At 56.3% G+C, this 16,144-nt stretch overlaps 7 protein-coding genes across 7 annotated transcripts; 5 read left to right on the top strand and 2 right to left on the bottom strand.

The window, feature by feature from the left end:
* Positions 1-796, top strand: IE81DRAFT_133100 (imidazole glycerol-phosphate dehydratase). Its single transcript, XM_025510285.1, has 2 exons — positions 1-497; positions 582-796. The coding sequence occupies exons 1-2, from the start codon at positions 41-43 to the stop codon at positions 590-592; spliced, it is 468 nt and encodes a 155-aa protein (XP_025373146.1). The 5' UTR covers positions 1-40; the 3' UTR covers positions 593-796.
* Positions 740-1,810, bottom strand: IE81DRAFT_319841 (hypothetical protein). Its single transcript, XM_025512850.1, has 4 exons — positions 1,603-1,810; positions 1,389-1,504; positions 1,174-1,272; positions 740-1,092 (listed from the first exon to the last, which is right to left on the bottom strand). Exons 1-4 carry the CDS (start codon positions 1,648-1,650, stop codon positions 1,086-1,088), a joined length of 270 nt encoding a protein of 89 aa, XP_025373145.1. The 5' UTR covers positions 1,651-1,810; the 3' UTR covers positions 740-1,085.
* A 433-nt stretch (positions 1,811-2,243) lies between these two features.
* IE81DRAFT_285055 (LSM-domain-containing protein) lies at positions 2,244-2,856 on the top strand (the record flags this gene model as incomplete). The annotated part of the gene is made up of 3 exons (XM_025511617.1): positions 2,244-2,403; positions 2,633-2,733; positions 2,824-2,856. The coding sequence occupies 3 exons, from the start codon at positions 2,244-2,246 to the stop codon at positions 2,854-2,856; spliced, it is 294 nt and encodes a 97-aa protein (XP_025373144.1).
* Positions 2,857-3,161: 305 nt separating this feature from the next.
* On the top strand, positions 3,162-4,178 carry IE81DRAFT_133048 (hypothetical protein). Its single transcript, XM_025510284.1, has one exon. The coding sequence runs from the start codon at positions 3,500-3,502 to the stop codon at positions 4,073-4,075; it is 576 nt and encodes a 191-aa protein (XP_025373143.1). The 5' UTR covers positions 3,162-3,499; the 3' UTR covers positions 4,076-4,178.
* A 1,014-nt stretch (positions 4,179-5,192) lies between these two features.
* IE81DRAFT_319838 (hypothetical protein) lies at positions 5,193-10,525 on the top strand. Its single transcript, XM_025512849.1, has 2 exons — positions 5,193-6,522; positions 6,606-10,525. The coding sequence occupies exons 1-2, from the start codon at positions 5,644-5,646 to the stop codon at positions 10,443-10,445; spliced, it is 4,719 nt and encodes a 1,572-aa protein (XP_025373142.1). The 5' UTR covers positions 5,193-5,643; the 3' UTR covers positions 10,446-10,525.
* A 677-nt stretch (positions 10,526-11,202) lies between these two features.
* Positions 11,203-14,483, top strand: IE81DRAFT_344456 (hypothetical protein; the record flags this gene model as incomplete). Its single annotated transcript, XM_025515806.1, has 3 exons — positions 11,203-11,287; positions 11,421-12,698; positions 12,760-14,483. The coding sequence occupies 3 exons, from the start codon at positions 11,203-11,205 to the stop codon at positions 14,481-14,483; spliced, it is 3,087 nt and encodes a 1,028-aa protein (XP_025373141.1).
* Positions 14,484-14,565: 82 nt separating this feature from the next.
* IE81DRAFT_297053 (SAICAR synthase-like protein) lies at positions 14,566-16,141 on the bottom strand. The gene is made up of 2 exons (XM_025512154.1): positions 15,377-16,141; positions 14,566-15,280 (listed from the first exon to the last, which is right to left on the bottom strand). The coding sequence occupies exons 1-2, from the start codon at positions 15,845-15,847 to the stop codon at positions 14,756-14,758; spliced, it is 996 nt and encodes a 331-aa protein (XP_025373140.1). The 5' UTR covers positions 15,848-16,141; the 3' UTR covers positions 14,566-14,755.
* Positions 16,142-16,144: the final 3 nt, after the last annotated feature.

Below are 16,144 nucleotides of genomic sequence, written 5' to 3'. Positions count from 1 at the left end.
CCCCCTTCTTTGACCTGCTGTGCTGAACACGGACTACCAGATGCTCCATGCCCTGGCCAAGCACGGCGGAATGTCGCTAAGCATCGTCTGTGATGGAGATCTATGGATCGATGATCACCACACCGCAGAGGATTGCGCACTAGCTCTCGGCGAAGCCTTCAAAGCCGCCTTGGGTCCAGTGAAGGGTATCAAGCGGTACGGCACTGGTCACGCCCCTTTGGACGAAGCGCTATCACGCGCGGTGATTGACATCTCCTCTCGACCATTCTGCGTGGCCGAGTTGGGTCTCAAGAGGGAAAAGATTGGAGATTTGAGCTGCGAAATGATTCCTCACGTCTTTCACAGCTTCGCCATGGCAGCTGGCGTCACGCTCCACGTAGACTGTCTAAGAGGCGACAATGACCATCACAGATCCGAGAGCGCTTTCAAAGCTCTGGCCTTAGCCATCAAGGAGGCCGTCTCTCGGACAGGACTGGACGACGTCCCTTCGACAAAGGGTGAGTGTGCCCATCTGCATGCGTCACGCTACAGCTACCCGTCACTTCCGCTCACGCACTGCCTTTTTCTCTCTCGCCACACAGGTGTCTTGTAGTTTTGGAAATGCTATGCTGGACAGTCATGTCATATCCTTTCATTTTCCGCGCAGCAGCCTGAATTGAATCCGAATCGTGCGAGGTTAGCTGCTTTGTGCCGCCTGAATGGCCTCACTGGTGCTGCTTGACTTGCAAGCTTAGCACTGGCCTGATCTTGATCTACACCTGAATTGCCTGACGGGATGCAAGCTTGTGACTCGCTTTGCGCGAAGAGTTTTCGGCATGAAGGGCATCCTTTGATGGCTAAGCAGCTTATACTTCTTGCTCTGAATGAGCAAGGCGAGGTTCAGATCGCGCAGCGATTGTCACAACCTTTGGCAAAATTTATTCGGGGAGTGCGCCCGCTAGCGTTCATGCCATTGCGAGATCGCGACCGCTAGAAGCTCGTCCCCTCTTTCTTCTAGCGTATGTCTTGTTCCCTGTTCCCAAGCATAATCACTCCTGCAGCCCTTGGCATACATATGCATACCTGTGGCATTCTCTTCCCTCAGCTCAGAAGCTGAATGGCGTGAACAAACGAACCATGTCAGCGCCCCTCTCGCGTGCGACTGATGCATATACGACTTCGACAAAGACTTACAATGACCCTGCCGAAGCTCCACCGCTTTGTGCATCTCCCGTGACCTTTTGCAGCTGCTCGCCCACCGCCTTGTTCACAGCAAAGAACTTGACTGCGCATCTGAGAGTCCAAAAATTGCAGCGTGAACGGTGAGCATCGGCCGTGTTGACCAAGCTCAAAGCAGGCATCTTCAAGTAGGTACAACAGTGCCTCCTCTGCAAATCCGCTAGCCTCACCTATCTATGCACACGCTCTCTCCCTTGTTCAAGTCTGGCTCTCCGTAGTGCGTAGAGATGCACTTCTTGTGGCAAGAGCTGACCAGTCGGTTGTAAACATCTGTGATCATGTCGAGCTGAGCAAGACGAGGTCAAGATTGCACTCATTATCAGATGAGTACATTCCTCAAACGCTGAGGGAAGTGGAAGAGCAGCACCTGATTTGCACACTCACCTCTGCAGTGGCAGCCTCCAGCTGAGCGCTTCCGACACCTGCACCCATGCCAGCAGGTCCTGCTGGCTTGGCAGAAGAACCTCCAATTCCAAACACCATCTTCCCTTACTTTGCGTTCGAAGGCTTTGCGAGGAGCTTATTGTGAAGTGTTGTGCGATGCGCTCTGCTCGAACGTCGAGTCGCTGCTGATGATGATGGTCAAGCTGGACACAACAGGTGCGTGCTGCCGAAGCTCGAGCCTCCACGAGCGCGGCACAGAAGCAAAGGTGCACGCGCGCGAGGAATACTGCGCGAAATTTGATGTGCCTCGCTTGTGCGTACCACTGAGAGCCGTGCAATCACGAATCACGTGAATGGCGCGCGCTGATGCCACCCATTCAAGCTTCTCAGCACGCCGCACATCCACCATACACACGGCTCTTCTCAGTCTCACACCAACACATGAAGTGAACTCTTACGACCTTTCTCGAGAGCGTGGTAAAGAAGCAAGCAGCCCAATGAGCAGGGTGTGGCTTCATAGATCTTGCCAGCCATCTACTACGGTTATTGACACTTTCACTGCTTCGGCGTTCCAAAGTAGCTGCCAGTTGGTCCACTCCCATCCCGCCCCCAAGCGTTACTGTGCGCTATTCAGCTCGCAGATGGTACCTCCTCCACCAGGACCGGGTGCTGCGGCGGCCCCAAGCAGTATCTTGCCTCTTGAGCTGATGGACAGGTGCATCGGATCGAGCGTCTGGATTATCATGAAGAGCAATGGCAGGGAGCTCGTAGGGACTTTGAGAGGCTTTGATGATTACGTCAGTGAGTAAAAGCTATATGCGCCTCGTTTGAAGAGCTACAGGGCATACAATGGAGATGATCGGCTTCGAGAGTCGATTTCCGATGCATTGCGAGTGCGCTTGCTCTCGGACGCACCGGGAAAGAAGGCTTAGAAGAAAGGAAGCGAGAGGGCGTGACCTGTGCTCGGAGCATCACAATCGTGCTAGATTGGCCTGCGCTGTGCTGACTTGCCTTCTCACGTCTCACGCAGACATGGTGTTGGACGATGTGACCGAATGGGAGGGCCATGGTGAGAGCAGAAAGAAGACAAAGTTGAAGCAGACTCTCTTGAATGGTGCCAACATCTGCATGGTGAGTATGCTTGTTCGTCAAAGATTGACAAGCAAGGTGCAAGAGCTGGGAATCCGACAAAAGCTGACGGTCGATCTGTTTCGTTCGCAGATGATTCCAGGGGGTACAGGACCAGATTCATGAAGGACTCCGCCGCACTCCGTACATTTTCGTCAAAGCGCCCCGCATATCACCAATGAGGAGCCCGTGGGTGGGACTCTGTGATCGCGTCGACACTCAAGGGCATATGCGGCTGCCGGGTTTGCTGTTAGACGCACAGTGTGAGCCAGCTTGCTCCAGATCTGTTCACCAAAGGCGAGAGCGCCAGACACACCATCACTCTCATCAGCGCCAGCAACCTCCACTATACTAGTCACGCAAGGTGCCGAGAATAAGATCGAGTGTTCATTTGAGGTGGCAAGAGCAAGAGGGTCCGAAGAGCTGTTTGGAAAGCGCGTCATCTCTCCTCGGAACCCCATGACGAATCCACTGCTCCGTACCCACACTAAACGGCCTTGGGTGAGGCGAGGTGCGCTTGGCGTGGCAGAGCGGAGTGCGTCAGTGACAGAAGCCTCGTGCCCTCGAAGCATCTGCACCTGATCTTCTCGAGACGCATTTGCCATGCGGGACTTGAGCTTACTGTCACAGAGTGTGGGGGGTGGAGAGGGGGATGCGCCAGCCTCTCTTTCGACGTTTTGCGGATGAGGGACCTCTCTGCCTGTCCCAGATCATATATCTATCCTCGCACTGAGCTGGGAAGCTCCATTGCGTCGTAGCGAAGGATGACATGCGCGTGAGGATGACATGCGCATGCTTTATATCGGCGAAAGCTCATCGACGACGCCGTGTTTCTGGTGCCGTGCTGACCACCGAAGCGATTGACCAGGCAGACGTGACGCGACCTACCCCCGTCTCGGTCATTCGGGCCTATCGCTATCACGGAGATAGCAGCGTCCAGTCGAGGTTTGATCAGCCACAGTCGCAGCTAGCGTTCTTTGGAGTACTTGGCATCAAAGTCAAGCAGTCCGGGTTGCCTTGCATGAGGTCGGCGGACACTCGCCGAACTCGCCATCACTTGTGCCGCGTACTCGATACGCGCTCCAATCCAGAACGGCCAAGGGATGTCGGCTTGTCAGCTGACATGAGCTCGTGGAGCACAAGCCTGGTAAAACCACACATGAGGCGCCTTGCTCCACCGTGCTCGCGTTGCAAACACAGAGGCCTGAGCATGCTACAGCGAACACGTCGAAGCGAACGCGCGCCCGACCGACATTCGAGCACTTGGGGAACCCCTCGGTGTCTCTTGGGCAGGCCATGGGCCGCCGGATCGTTTGCCTCGTCGCAGAGAGTCCCTCGTCAGTGAGCGTCAGTATTTGGCGGTCAATTTCATGCCTTCGGAAGAGCTGCTGCGCGCCTGACTCGGTAAGTATGATCCGTTCTTCACTCGCAACTCGGCTGCGATGATACCCATGAGACGTTCGATGGCTTGTCACAATAAGGATACGAGGTGCAGGCGTAGCAGGATGTCGCAAAGAGAGTATCCAGGGTGTCGGTTCCGCCCATGTATGGATGACAACCACAAATCGAGGGTTTGTTCACGATGATCACGATAGCCGCTTCATGTCTCATTCACGATTCGTGCTTTCATGCTCAAGCCTCATCAATCGAATCAAGAATGCCACCTACGTCGTTGGCTCCACTTTTACCCTACATGTTCCGCATCCGCATTCAGACTGTGATTTTGGGACTGCGGCTCGCGTCCTCAACGAGCAATGCAAAGTGGAGGTCGACAAAAGGCAGGCGTTGAGATGGCCTCCCCTGACTTCTGACTCCACAGACTGTAATCTGGATAGGGCCAACAAGCTGACTTTCAAATTCTGCAAGGTGGGCCCTGACTGTGACTGCAGCTATAGTCGACCCGCGCCTGCCTGACTCGATGGGAGCAGGAGTCGCTCAGGCAGTTGCAGAGTCACGCGCGCGTGACTCGGCCGGGGACCGGAGTGAGTCATTGCGCATGTTATGCTGCATATATGCATGCATACGTACAGCCGCTATTCAGATTCACAGCAGGCATCGGGTCCCATATGAGTAGGTCACCGTGGTTTCATGGAACACTTGCGCGACGGCGGGTGCTCGTGCAGAATACGAGTCATTCGACAGCAGCAGCGAATCGCGTGAATCGAGCACGAAATAGAATGGCCCCTGCATGCAGCATCATCATCATCAGCAGCAGCTAGCGCTGCATGCATGCGCATGCACCATCCAAATTGTACGGCAGATCTTACGGGGCGGAGTTAATTCTTACATCCGGGAGGCGCCTAAGCAGTCTACATGCCGTTTTTCAAGAAAATCTGCTCGCGCCGAGACGGCGAAAGCAAGTCCGAGGCGGGTGATGACACCTATGCAGGCGGCGGGGATGATGAGAAGACAAATCACGATGTGCGCGCGGCAGCTCGACAAATCACGAAGCGAAGAATAAGCACAGATTGTCTGCAATAAGCGATGCCAAAACATTGGAAGGCTTGCGATTTGCATCAGGCAGATTGCTGACTGTCAATATCAGCAAGCAAGCAGTGTGAGGGGAGGAATTCAGATTAGGCGGAACCCTTGGCTTGGCGCTCCAACGCGGATGCCAGTTCCGCAGGCGTCCACGTGTGTTTGTAGATATACACACACAAAATATATATACATGCACCGAGCTCAAAGGCAGCACCCCACCTTTAGGCTGCCCTCCAACGCTCTGCTCACGAGCTCCAACACGCATCTGCGTGGGCAATTTCCTTTCCTCTCCATCCAAGGCCCCTTGTCTATCACAGCAAGGTCAGCGCGAGACATCGCGAACGACGACTGGCCTTCACTCAAGCGCAGGCTCGCTCTGCTCGATTACGCTAGGTCGAAGGCGAATCACTTCTTCCTCTCTCGGCGATCAACATGTCGCACAACGCGCCCATCGCCCAGCAGTCCAATGTTGCTGCCGAGCAAGTCACAGGAGAGGTGCAACCTGCAGCCGAAGCACCCAAGGCAGCTCCTGCTGCCATTCCCAATTTCCAGGGAGGTGCAGACGCTGCGCCCATGAGCTCCGCGGGTACCTGGGGCGAGAGCCAGCGCGGCAAACCCGTCGATCCAGCTCGCGCCCGCGAAGACTTTGAGCTGGCTCGTCTAGCCAGTCGTCAGCGAAGCACTACATCGCGCGACCCATCCTTTGCTGGCGGTGGGACGATCGCCCAAATAATATCTGGGTCCAGTCGTCGAGCCAAAAATGCCGAGAAGGCGATCGAAGAGGGATCAGGGACTGACGATGAAAAGGCGGACGCCAAGGCGCACTTGGCCACCTCGGATGAAGACTTTGATTTGGGCGCTTGGATACAAAGTCGATTTGCTCAACAGCAACGGCAAGGCGTCAACAGCAAGAAGCCTCTCGGCCTCTCATGGCGTGACGTGTCCATCAGCGCGCCTGGTGCCGGTGGTGGTGGGATCTTCGTCAAGACTGTCCCACAATCCATCATCAACACTGCGACGAATGATCCCCTCGGCATTTTGGCGAAGCTCGTTCCTGGATTTGGGAAGTTGCTGAGCAAAGCGAGCGGCTTGCAGCAGTCGCCACTGCTTCACCCTACATCCGGCGTCCTGCGATCTGGCGAGATGGTCCTGGTCATTGGCCGTCCTGGCAGTGGGTGCACCACATTCCTCAAGGCCCTCACTTCATCGAGCGATGCGAACGTGTCTCAAGGAGGAAGTATATCTTACTCTGGCCTTTCTCCCGCCGAGATCAACAAGAGGTACCGTGGTGAGGTCGTCTTCTCTGGAGAGGTGAGTCGAGGCAATGACTGCGATACGACACGAGAGCGAGAGCGCCTGACCTCGTGAACTTCACTCGACACGGCTTTCTGCAGGACGACATCCACTTCTCCACGATCACCGTTGGGCAGACGCTAAAGTTTGCGCTGCGCAACAAAGTACCAACCAAAAAAGCTCGATTGGAAGGCGAATCGCGCGACGACTTCATCGAGACGATTGTCACGTTGCTGCTCAAGATGTTCAATATGTCCCACGTTCGAGACACAATCGTCGGCGATGCTGCCGTCCGCGGAGTCTCGGGTGGTGAAAGAAAACGCGTCACCCTCAGCGAGGCTTTGATCACCCGCGCTTCCGTGATAGCCTTTGACAACGCTACCCGGGGTCTGGACGCTTCGACCGCGCTCGAGTACGCTCGCAGTCTGCGCATCATCACAGATCTCGCTGAGCGAACGACCATCGCTACCCTCTACCAAGTCTCGGAGAGCATCTTTGATCTCTTTGACCGCGTAGCCGTCGTCGATGAAGGTCGAGTGATCTACTATGGTCCCAGAAACCAGACCAGATCATATTTCGAGGGCCTCGGATACTACACTCCCGAACGTCAAACCACTTCAGACTTCTGCACTGCGCTCGTAGACCCGGATCAAGTGCAGTTCAAGGAAGGCTTCGAGACTCGTGCCCCTCGCACCGCCGAAGACCGTGAGCGCGCATGGCTACAAAGCGATCTTTACAAGGCTCTCCTCAATGAGACGCAAGAGTATGAAAGCGCGACAGCGGATGCAGATCACGCTCAGCAACTCGGCACAGTCACTGCGAACGAGAAGAACACCGGTGTCAAACCCAGCAGTCCTTACACCGTCAGCTTCTGGCAGCAAACGAAGGCGTGCATGTGGCGCCAGCTTCTTATCCAGTGGTCTACCCGTGAAGACATGTATCTGAAGCTATTCACCATCGTCACCATCAATCTTGTCATCGGCGCTCTCTTCTTTGGCCAAAGCCGTGACTCTACTGGCGTCTTCACGCGCGGTGGTGTGCTCCTTTTCGCCACTCTGCTCAACGGTTGGTTGCAACTCGAGGTCGCCTTTTCTGCAGTTGCCGGCAGACCCATGCTGGCGCGTCACAGGACCTTTGCATTCCACCGGCCCGCGGCAGTGTCTCTTGCTCGAGCGATCATCGACATTCCTTTCCTTGCGGTCCAATGCTTGCTCACGACCATAATCCTCTACTGGATTGCCAATCTCAGGGCGGACGCCGGAGCGTTCTTCTACTTCTTCCTCGTCGTCTTTCTCTGCGCCTACAATCTCACTGCTCTGTATCGCGCCATAGCTTCCCTCGTCCCAGGCTTTAACGAGGCTATCCGCTTTAGCGTCATGGCACTCAACGTCATCATCATGACCATCGGATACGTCATTCGCCGACCACAGATGAACTGGACGATTTTCCTCAACTACATCAGCGGTATTCCCTACGCATTCGAGGCCTTGCTAGTGAACGAGCTTGTTGGCCCTATTCCATGCAATCCTAGCCAAATCGTACCCTTCAACGAGCCTCGTGACGTCACCTATCAGACATGCGCTATCACTGGTGCGTCCCCTGGTAGTCTGGACACCCCCTCGGAGGACTATCTCTCCACTACGTTCAGATACCAGTCCCGCACTCGCGGCTACAATTGGGCTGTCGTTCTGGCATTCACTATTCTGTACCTCATCATTACCCTCGTGGCCGTCGAAAAGCTCGACTGGACTGCGGGCGGAGGAGGTGTTACCATCTGGGCGCGAACCAAGGAAGCGAAGCGCCGTTTGGCAGGCGCCACTACCGAGCCAGCCCGCAAGGACGACCCAGAAGCGGCCCCGGTCAAGCCTTCGCGCAGTAACAGCGGCGAAGCATCCGACGAGACGCGCGCGAATTCGCCCGAGCAGACAACTGGAGATGCAAACGTCCAAAAGAAGGCGCTCGACAAATGGAATGACAAGGCCATCTTCACCTGGAAGGACATCAACTTGACGCTCGGAAACGGGCGAAAGCTGCTTCACGAAGTTGATGGTTGGGTGCGTCCAGGACAGATGACTGCCCTGCTTGGTCAATCAGGTGCAGGCAAGACCACTTTGATGACGGCTCTCTCTCAACGCGGTGCTGCTGGACACCTGACTGGAGAAATGCTGGTTGATGGAAAACCGATTGACAAGGCCTTCTCCAAGGGTACTGGTCTCGTACTGCAGGCCGACATGCATCTTGCAACTCAGACGGTTCGCGAAGCAATCGAATTCAGCGCCCTCCTTCGTCAGCCAGCAGAGATCCCCCGAGCCGATAAGCTTGCTCATGCTCAAGAGGTGATCGAGACCCTCGAGCTGGAAAGCTTGGCCGATGCACTGATCGGCATGCCCGGCGCGGGTCTTTCGATTGAGAAGCGTAAACGTGTCACTATCGGTGTAGAATTGGCTGCAAAGCCCGATCTACTCCTCTTCCTGGATGAACCCACTAGTGGTCTTGACTCTGCGGGCGCTGCCGCGATCGTTCGACTGCTGCGTAGACTTGCAAGCGAAGGTCAAGCTATTCTCTGCACCATCCATCAGCCATCAGCGTTACTCTTCGAATCTTTCGACAACGTCCTGTTGCTCAAGCCAGGCGGTGAAGTGACGTTCTTCGGTCAGGCTGGTAATGTAGCTGGCAAAGGCAGCGAGCGCATCCGTCGCTACTTCGAGTCTCAGGGCGCTCCTGAGTGTCATCCGGCTCAAAATGTCGCCGAATACATTCTTGAAGTCGTTGGAGGCTCTCTTGGCCGTGGAGTCGATTGGGGCAAGAAATGGCGCGAGTCTGACGACAGCAAAGCAGTACGCACGGAAATCGACAACATCATTGGCGAACGCTCTCAGCGACCCAACAAGGTGGCTTCGCGCGACTTGCGGGAATACAGCGCGCACACCTATGAACAGATCCGTGTTCTGGTGCACCGTCAATTGCGCGACACCTGGCGTGACTCTGCATTCACTTATGGTCTACTCTTCTCACACTTACTCGTCGGCCTCCTGAGCGGTGGCATCTTCTACGGCCTCAACACTTCTCCGGTGGATCTGCAGAACAGGATCTTCGTCGTCTTTCTCATTTTGCTCAACGTTCCTGCTGTCGTCAACGCCATCATCAGCAAGTTCTTTGAGCTCCGCGTTTTGTTCGAAGCCCGCGAGTCGCCATCCAAGATTTACGCTTGGTACTCTCTTATCGCGGCCTTCCTCATTGCTCTGACTCCAGTGGCATTGGTTTGTGCAGTAATCTACTTTGTACCTGGATTCTTCTTGCCGTACGGCAAACAGCCGACCTATGTCGCGGGTTTCTTCTTCCTCAACACTCTCACCGTCGTCTACTTCTTCATCCTCTTCGCCCTTATCTTGGTCGGCTCTTGCCCCTCGCCCGTCATTGCAGCCGAGCTTGTGCCATTCTTGCTGCCCATCCTTGCCATCTGCAACGGTGTCATCGTTCCCAGGGCCAGCATGCCTCAGCCGTTCAGGTCTTTTGTCTACTACGTCAACCCTATCTCGTACTACGTGCAGGCACAGGTTTCCACGATCATGCATCCCTTGCAGGTCGTCTGTGAAAGGGAAGATCTCGCCATCTTCAATCCTCCTCCCGGTCAGGATTGCTCCGCATACGCTGGCGCTTGGGCTCAGACTGCTGGTGGCTATCTCAGCAACCCTGAAGCCACCGCCGAATGCGGCTTCTGTCAATACCGGGAAGGCTCTCAATTCGCAATGACCCTCAACGCCGACTACAGCTTCCGCTGGCAAGCCTGGGGCATCTTGCTCGGCTTCACCTTCTTCAATCTCTTTGCTGTCTTCTTCGGATATTGGTGGATGAATGTCAAGGGCTATGGAATCGGTGTCGCCGCCTCTAAGAGCGTTGCTGCCAGAGCTTGGCGTAGCGTGCGCAAGTCCAAGAAATAGATGGGTCGTAGAGACAGTCGTGAGAGTATAAATACGTCCTTCAACACGAGGTCTTTGTTCTCTACTGCCTTTTGCGCCCCCCCCCCCCCCCCCCCCCCCCCCCCCCCCCCCCCCCCCCCCCCTCTCCCAATTTGCGCACCACCAACTTTTATTCTTTGATCACCTTCGCAACCGTTTTCCCGTACAGCAATACCAATAGATTCCGTTCACGTTCCGATCGAGCTCTTGACGAATTGGTCGCGCCGAAAACCTTCGCGTGTGGCGCGTTGCCTCGTGGGCCGCTCCTCATCCCAAGGACTATAGGATGAAGAAGGCAATTAGCTGAGTGCCTTGGGGTGGAGTGACCATGCAGCTGAGCTACTCTGACCGCGTGGTAGTGACGACAGGTGGTGTGGAGCGTCACCCCAGTCGTGAATTATGTCTCAAAATCGAGCTCAAGAAGCGTCACCGGCTCGTCACGTGATGTTGAGCTAGCGGCACGCGTTCACGCGAGCGAGCGCGTGTTGGCTGTTCTTCTCTGCTTCCCGCATGTGAGCGGTGCAGTGGTGCAGCGGACGACGTCGAGAGATCATGAGTGTGAATACGATAGAGGCTCCAGCGAGCGTCCGTCACCCATCCGTCCATCCATCCACCCGTCCTTCTATCGCATCAGTCACGCAGACTAGCTACGTCAGACTCGCTGCGGCGCCATTATTCTACTCGAGCTGTCGAGCGAGTATCAGTGGTGAAAGGGAGCAATCACATCCATGGCAGCGCCATGCCGCCCTCGACGCGACTGAGTGGTGCCTTTGGCAATCAGTCAACACCAAACATCGAACACATCCTCGAGCATTTCGATCAGTGTGAGTACAACAAGAGGCCGGGCCTGGCGCACGCTGGCCCATGTCGGCGCGCCTTGCGCTCGGTGATGGTGCTGCATGCGCGCATGGAACTCGAGGACTCAGGTTCACTGAGCAAATCATCCGTCCAACGCAGTCAAACGAAAGCACATCGCTCAAAATCGAGACATCATCAAGACCAATGCGCTCGCTCAGATCCGTATTCGCGAGTTGGAGTCGAAAGTGAGGCAGATGGAAGCTGAACGAGCAGAGCATAGTCATGTCGTCAACAGGCTTGAGATCGCTCTGGCAAGGTACGAGCACTACATGCGCAGCATACAACGAGGCTGGGAGGGGATGGGGTACGGCATCTCGGCTTTAACGGGTCACTCACCTCGAAGACGAAGCAGTCATGGCTCCTCCTCTTCTGCTCGAAATGAAGGGCGTTGGCAAAGCTCTGAGCGCGCCGACCATTTCGAGCCACACTTGGGCCCTGCTGCTCGCATAATCATAGACCCCACAGCACTTCCGGCGGGAGTTGTGCGTCACATTGCAAAGGCGCCCGAATGTCAGATCGCAAATGTGCTGGAAGAGAACGAGGACGAGTATGCCGACTCGGCAAGTGGAACTCCAGACGTGCGTGACATCTCGGATGAGGAAAGTCGCGAGATCACGCATCAACAGGCAGCCACAGCTGTTGACAACCAGCGCAACACGTCAGCAGAGACGGAGATGGCATTCTCTGACGGTTCGGGTGCGCCGCGCGCAGCTGAGTCTGCGAAGCGCGCTGCGCAATCTTCGGTGTATGCCGAACCGCCACGTGCGATCGAGAGATCTCGATCTGGATCGAGAAGGGTGTTGGGACGGACACCGGGCTCGACCAGCTCTACGCGCACTGGAACGTCTGGGGCTCGCAGAGTCAATCTTCCTCCACCCATCAAGTCGAGTGAGCTGGATTTGAGCGGTGCACCAAGTCCGCTTACCAGTCCAGCGTTTGAGTTGGCTCCGATGTCTAGTCTGAGCCACGTTGTTGCTCAAAGGCAATGCGACGGCGCTGATGGGAACGAGGACGCAGTTGCTGACCATCAACACAAGGACTTTGGCCTCAGGAGCCTAGATCCACCAACACTTTCGAAGGCGCCTTCAGCACGGACGGCGAGACGCAGTGGGCTCCACAATGTCCCGAATCAGCCCGAACACGACGTCTTCCGGGATCCGGTCAGCCTGCATGACGCCGCTCCCACGTCCCTAGTGGCTGCCGGCGAGACGCACGAGAGAAGGCAAAGCATCGATAGTCTGAGTTCCTTCAACGATGATGAGATCATCATTTCTGAGGATGAGCCAGAAGCACAGCTATTAGCCCCTCAAATTGCAGCCGGCAAGGGAGAAATACTGCCAAAGAAATCGCTTGCAGACGCGGCAAAGGTGGAAGAGGGTGAGTCCAATGATTTCTTCCTCCTGACCCTTCGCCGTCTGACTTTGATGTCTTGGAACAGTGCCAACACCAGTCGCCCGCAAAAGAAAGACGCCCAACTCCCCGGAGAAAAGCCGATTGAGCGGCGGGTCTGTGGAAGGGATGTCCACGTCGATGAGCGCCCCTTCGATTGCAACGGAAGAGGACGCAAGCTTGCGAGGCCGCCGAACGAGCTCGAGGAGCCGCACAAGCGTTAACTACGCGTTGCCCAAACTGAACACAAAGATGCGAAAACCAGACCCCACGGATCTCGTTCCTGCGACCTCTTCAGAGTCTCTCGCCCTGCCGAGCCCTGGCAAGCCACCGTCGAGGAGTCGCGAGTCGTCTGAAGAGAGCGCTGCTGGCGAGAATGGTCAGATCCAAGTCGCAGCGTCCGCACCAGCGCGGCGACCGCCTGGGCCTAAGCAAGCAGCGAGCTCAGGTAACTTGAAAGACATACGCAAGCTGCACCAAAGCTCTGCTGAGGCGAAGGTCGACTCGGCGAAGTCGAGCAGACCAGGGCGCACTGCTGAGCGTGCTGCCGACGAGTCAGACGATCTTAGTGATGTCGAAGACGATCGGGATCGAACGCCTCGTGGAAGCTCAGGGCCTGGAGGGGAGCCAGGAGACACTACCAGTAGTAGAGCGGATGACTCACTGGCAGAACTCATGAGAGCCGCTGAGACAGACACGCCCCCAAGGATGCCCACGCCTGACCTTGCTTCTGGACCCTGGCGAAGACAATCGAACGCGCCTCGTGCAGCACGCAAGGCTGCTGAGGCTACGCTGGCTGCCGTCATCGCCGATGAGCGCGAAGACGAAGAAGGCCATTCGAAAAGAACCACAAAAAAGAACTCGGCCTCGTCTAAAAGGGGTCTCGTCGAGCAGGAGGATGGAGGAGCCTCGAGCAAGACGGGAGAATCCTCATTGCGAAGTGATATGAGCGAGACTCGACCCGCGATGCGAATTCGCTCAAATACTGAGCCAACGCGCAACAGTCCAGGGGCAGAGGTTCGAGGCGTGAGAGCCCAAAGTCCACCTCGACGGCCATCCACACTGGCATCGGGACGCAGCACGTCGGAGCAGCAGCGTCACACAGAGACAGCAGTGACATTGCGTGACTTGGGCTTCACAGGTCCCGAACTCAGTCCGCTGCCCGCGCGCAGCGTGTCCGCTGGAACAAGCTCTAGGGTCAAGGTGGTAGGCGCGGCTTTGCCGAGCACTCAATCTAGAGGACTTGCCTCGTCTGGTGAGCAGTCTCACGCAGCTTCGAGCGCGAGCTCCAGCAAGGCTCCCCAACGATTCGTGGTGCCATTTGCAGCACCTGGCAAGCCTTCGCAAGCGCCTGAAAGAGTGGCGACGCCTACCGACACAGAGAGAGAAAGGCCGCGAAGCTTTTCTGGAGCAACTTCTCGAGCTCTGGCAAATGGGGTGCGACGTGAGGAGCTTGGAAATGGAGTCCAGAGCCTTGGCCGTGCGACTGCCAGCAGCGAGGCAAAACAGCGACCAACCTTGCACGACGCCTTGATGGCACAGGGCAAGAATTCTACGGCGGCTTTGACGCGCAAGCCTTCTTCGACCAGCAATGGTTCGAGCGGAAGAGCAAGCCCGATGTCTGCTGATCGCAGCGCGAGCACGAACCTCAGCAGCAGCGCCCCTTCCCCACAGACAGGCGCCGGAGCTAGACAAAGAGTTGCAGTGTCTAGGGGATCTCCTTCCTCTACTCTCGTTTCCTCCAAGCCACTGACAACATCCTCGCTTCGGTGAGGATGGCGCTGCGCAGTCATAGTCCGTCTACGCCAACCTTCGTGCAACTGCGAGAATTGTGCAGCATTTACCACACGACATAGACGCGAATATTTCGAATTCGTATTCCACAACAACAAGTATGTATACACTGCATTTCCGCGACCTCCGATGAAGTCTGCCTTCCAAGCCATACATTTGATCCCATCCCATGTGCTGCGCGCCGAAGCGTCGCAGCATGATGCAGCCTGTTCGAGCTTCCACTGGTGGCACACTCGTGACTCGGCGCAATGTCATGCGTGATCTTGAGTTGCCCTGCCCGCTTTGACATCCTTGAGAAGGCGATCGATAATGGCTATGGTCGTGTCCACGCCCCTGAGAACGCCAAGGTCAGGACCTTCGCCTGGAGTCAATCTAGTGTGCGCAAAGTCGATCAGCTTCACGGAGAGCACCTTTGAGCCCGTGTCGTGCGCTTCGATTGCGGTCTCCAAGCTTGGCAGATGCCCTTCATATATGAATAGCAGGCTACCTCCCCTCATCCTCAGCTCGATATTCGCAAAAAGCGCCCGAAACTCGTTCAAAGCGGCCAGACTGTGTTGGAGCAGATAGGCGACGATTTTGGGAGGGAGTCGAGGTAGATGACCTCCTTCGGGCAGCTTGAAGCCGGCCCGCGAAGCGACTTGAGACAGACGAGCTTCGTCCGAGTCTAGCGGGTCGGAAAAGTAGGAGGAGAAGCCGAGGGGAAGGAGGGATGCGTCGATGGACTTGCCAAAGGCTTTGGGAAGCTCGAACCAGGCGGAAGCGGACGAGTCCCATATCTGAGGGCGAAGTTGCGGTGCGCGGACAAGTGTTTAGCTCCGCGCCGACGAGTGAGAGCAGGGCATGGACCCCCAGAAGCATCGGCAGCAACTCACCCTACAGCCTGTAAATCGAATGCCAGTCTCTGCGCTCGTCGTCTCCAGAGCAGTCTTGTTCATGCGAGCCCTCTTTTCCTCGCTCGCATCCGACTCGTCCCACAACTGAGTGCCCAACTTTACATCCAGCACGCAAGGTTTGGCAAATCCGTGCGTCAGATTTTCCAGCTGAATCAGCGCTTTTTGCTTTGTCGCTTCTTGTTGCGTCGAATCGCGCGATTCGTCGAGCACCTCGCCACGAAAAGCGGGTGTCCATGCGCTCAAGCGCGCGAGGTCGTCTCGCAGTTGCGATGCGGACGAATAGGCGCCGGTGCCTTGCGATGCGGCCTGGAGTTGCGTGTAGAAGTGCAGCTCGGATGCGACGCTGGGCTTGATGACCGTGCTGCCATCTGGAGAGAGCTGCACTCCTCCGTGTCCGGCTACCTGACCCTCGAGCAGCTTGGAGTCCGTCTCTGGTGCGGGGACCGACATGACGCGATGCGCGGTCCGACTGGTTCTTCTTGTCGAACGACGGCGACCGATGGGGCCGCAGCGCAGGGCCGAGTGGATGAAACGAGATGCAAAAGTGGATGAAGGCTAGCAAGGGTGCGTCTGGACCACTACAGTGATCGAGCGTGTGCTTGTGAGTGGGATCCGTGTGATCGCTGCTGTGCAAGTAGAGCGCGTGTGGCACACGCCAACCCTTGGAAGCGATCATGTATTCGTGAGTATGTGAGTGGGCGGTGCATGCATGCATCTCTTCTATTCGTGATGGACCGGCCTACACAG

This window comes from Ceraceosorus guamensis, assembly GCF_003144195.1.
Source record: "Ceraceosorus guamensis strain MCA 4658 unplaced genomic scaffold IE81scaffold_3, whole genome shotgun sequence".
NCBI classification, from domain to species: domain Eukaryota; kingdom Fungi; phylum Basidiomycota; class Exobasidiomycetes; order Ceraceosorales; family Ceraceosoraceae; genus Ceraceosorus; species Ceraceosorus guamensis.
Note: the sequence above shows the minus strand (reverse complement) of the source record. Positions and strands in the feature narration are given on the sequence as shown.

What these genes read in the sequence shown, in the direction of transcription:
- IE81DRAFT_133100 (XM_025510285.1), top strand. Translation starts at nt 41, where the DNA reads ATGCTCCATGCCCTGGCCAAGCACGGCGGAATGTCGCTAAGCATCGTC.
- IE81DRAFT_319841 (XM_025512850.1), bottom strand. Translation starts at nt 1,650, where the DNA reads ATGGGTGCAGGTGTCGGAAGCGCTCAGCTGGAGGCTGCCACTGCAGAG. An exon ending in TGGAGGCTGCCACTGCAGAG is followed by an intron (nt 1,505 to 1,602) that starts GTGAGTGTGCAA and finishes CGTCTTGCTCAG; the next exon opens with CTCGACATGATCACAGATGT. An exon ending in GAGAGCGTGTGCATAGATAG is followed by an intron (nt 1,273 to 1,388) that starts GTGAGGCTAGCG and finishes TTGGACTCTCAG; the next exon opens with ATGCGCAGTCAAGTTCTTTG.
- IE81DRAFT_133048 (XM_025510284.1), top strand. Translation starts at nt 3,500, where the DNA reads ATGCGCGTGAGGATGACATGCGCATGCTTTATATCGGCGAAAGCTCAT.
- IE81DRAFT_319838 (XM_025512849.1), top strand. Translation starts at nt 5,644, where the DNA reads ATGTCGCACAACGCGCCCATCGCCCAGCAGTCCAATGTTGCTGCCGAG. An exon ending in AGGTCGTCTTCTCTGGAGAG is followed by an intron (nt 6,523 to 6,605) that starts GTGAGTCGAGGC and finishes GGCTTTCTGCAG; the next exon opens with GACGACATCCACTTCTCCAC.
- IE81DRAFT_297053 (XM_025512154.1), bottom strand. Translation starts at nt 15,847, where the DNA reads ATGTCGGTCCCCGCACCAGAGACGGACTCCAAGCTGCTCGAGGGTCAG. An exon ending in TTCGATTTACAGGCTGTAGG is followed by an intron (nt 15,281 to 15,376) that starts GTGAGTTGCTGC and finishes CTTCGCCCTCAG; the next exon opens with ATATGGGACTCGTCCGCTTC.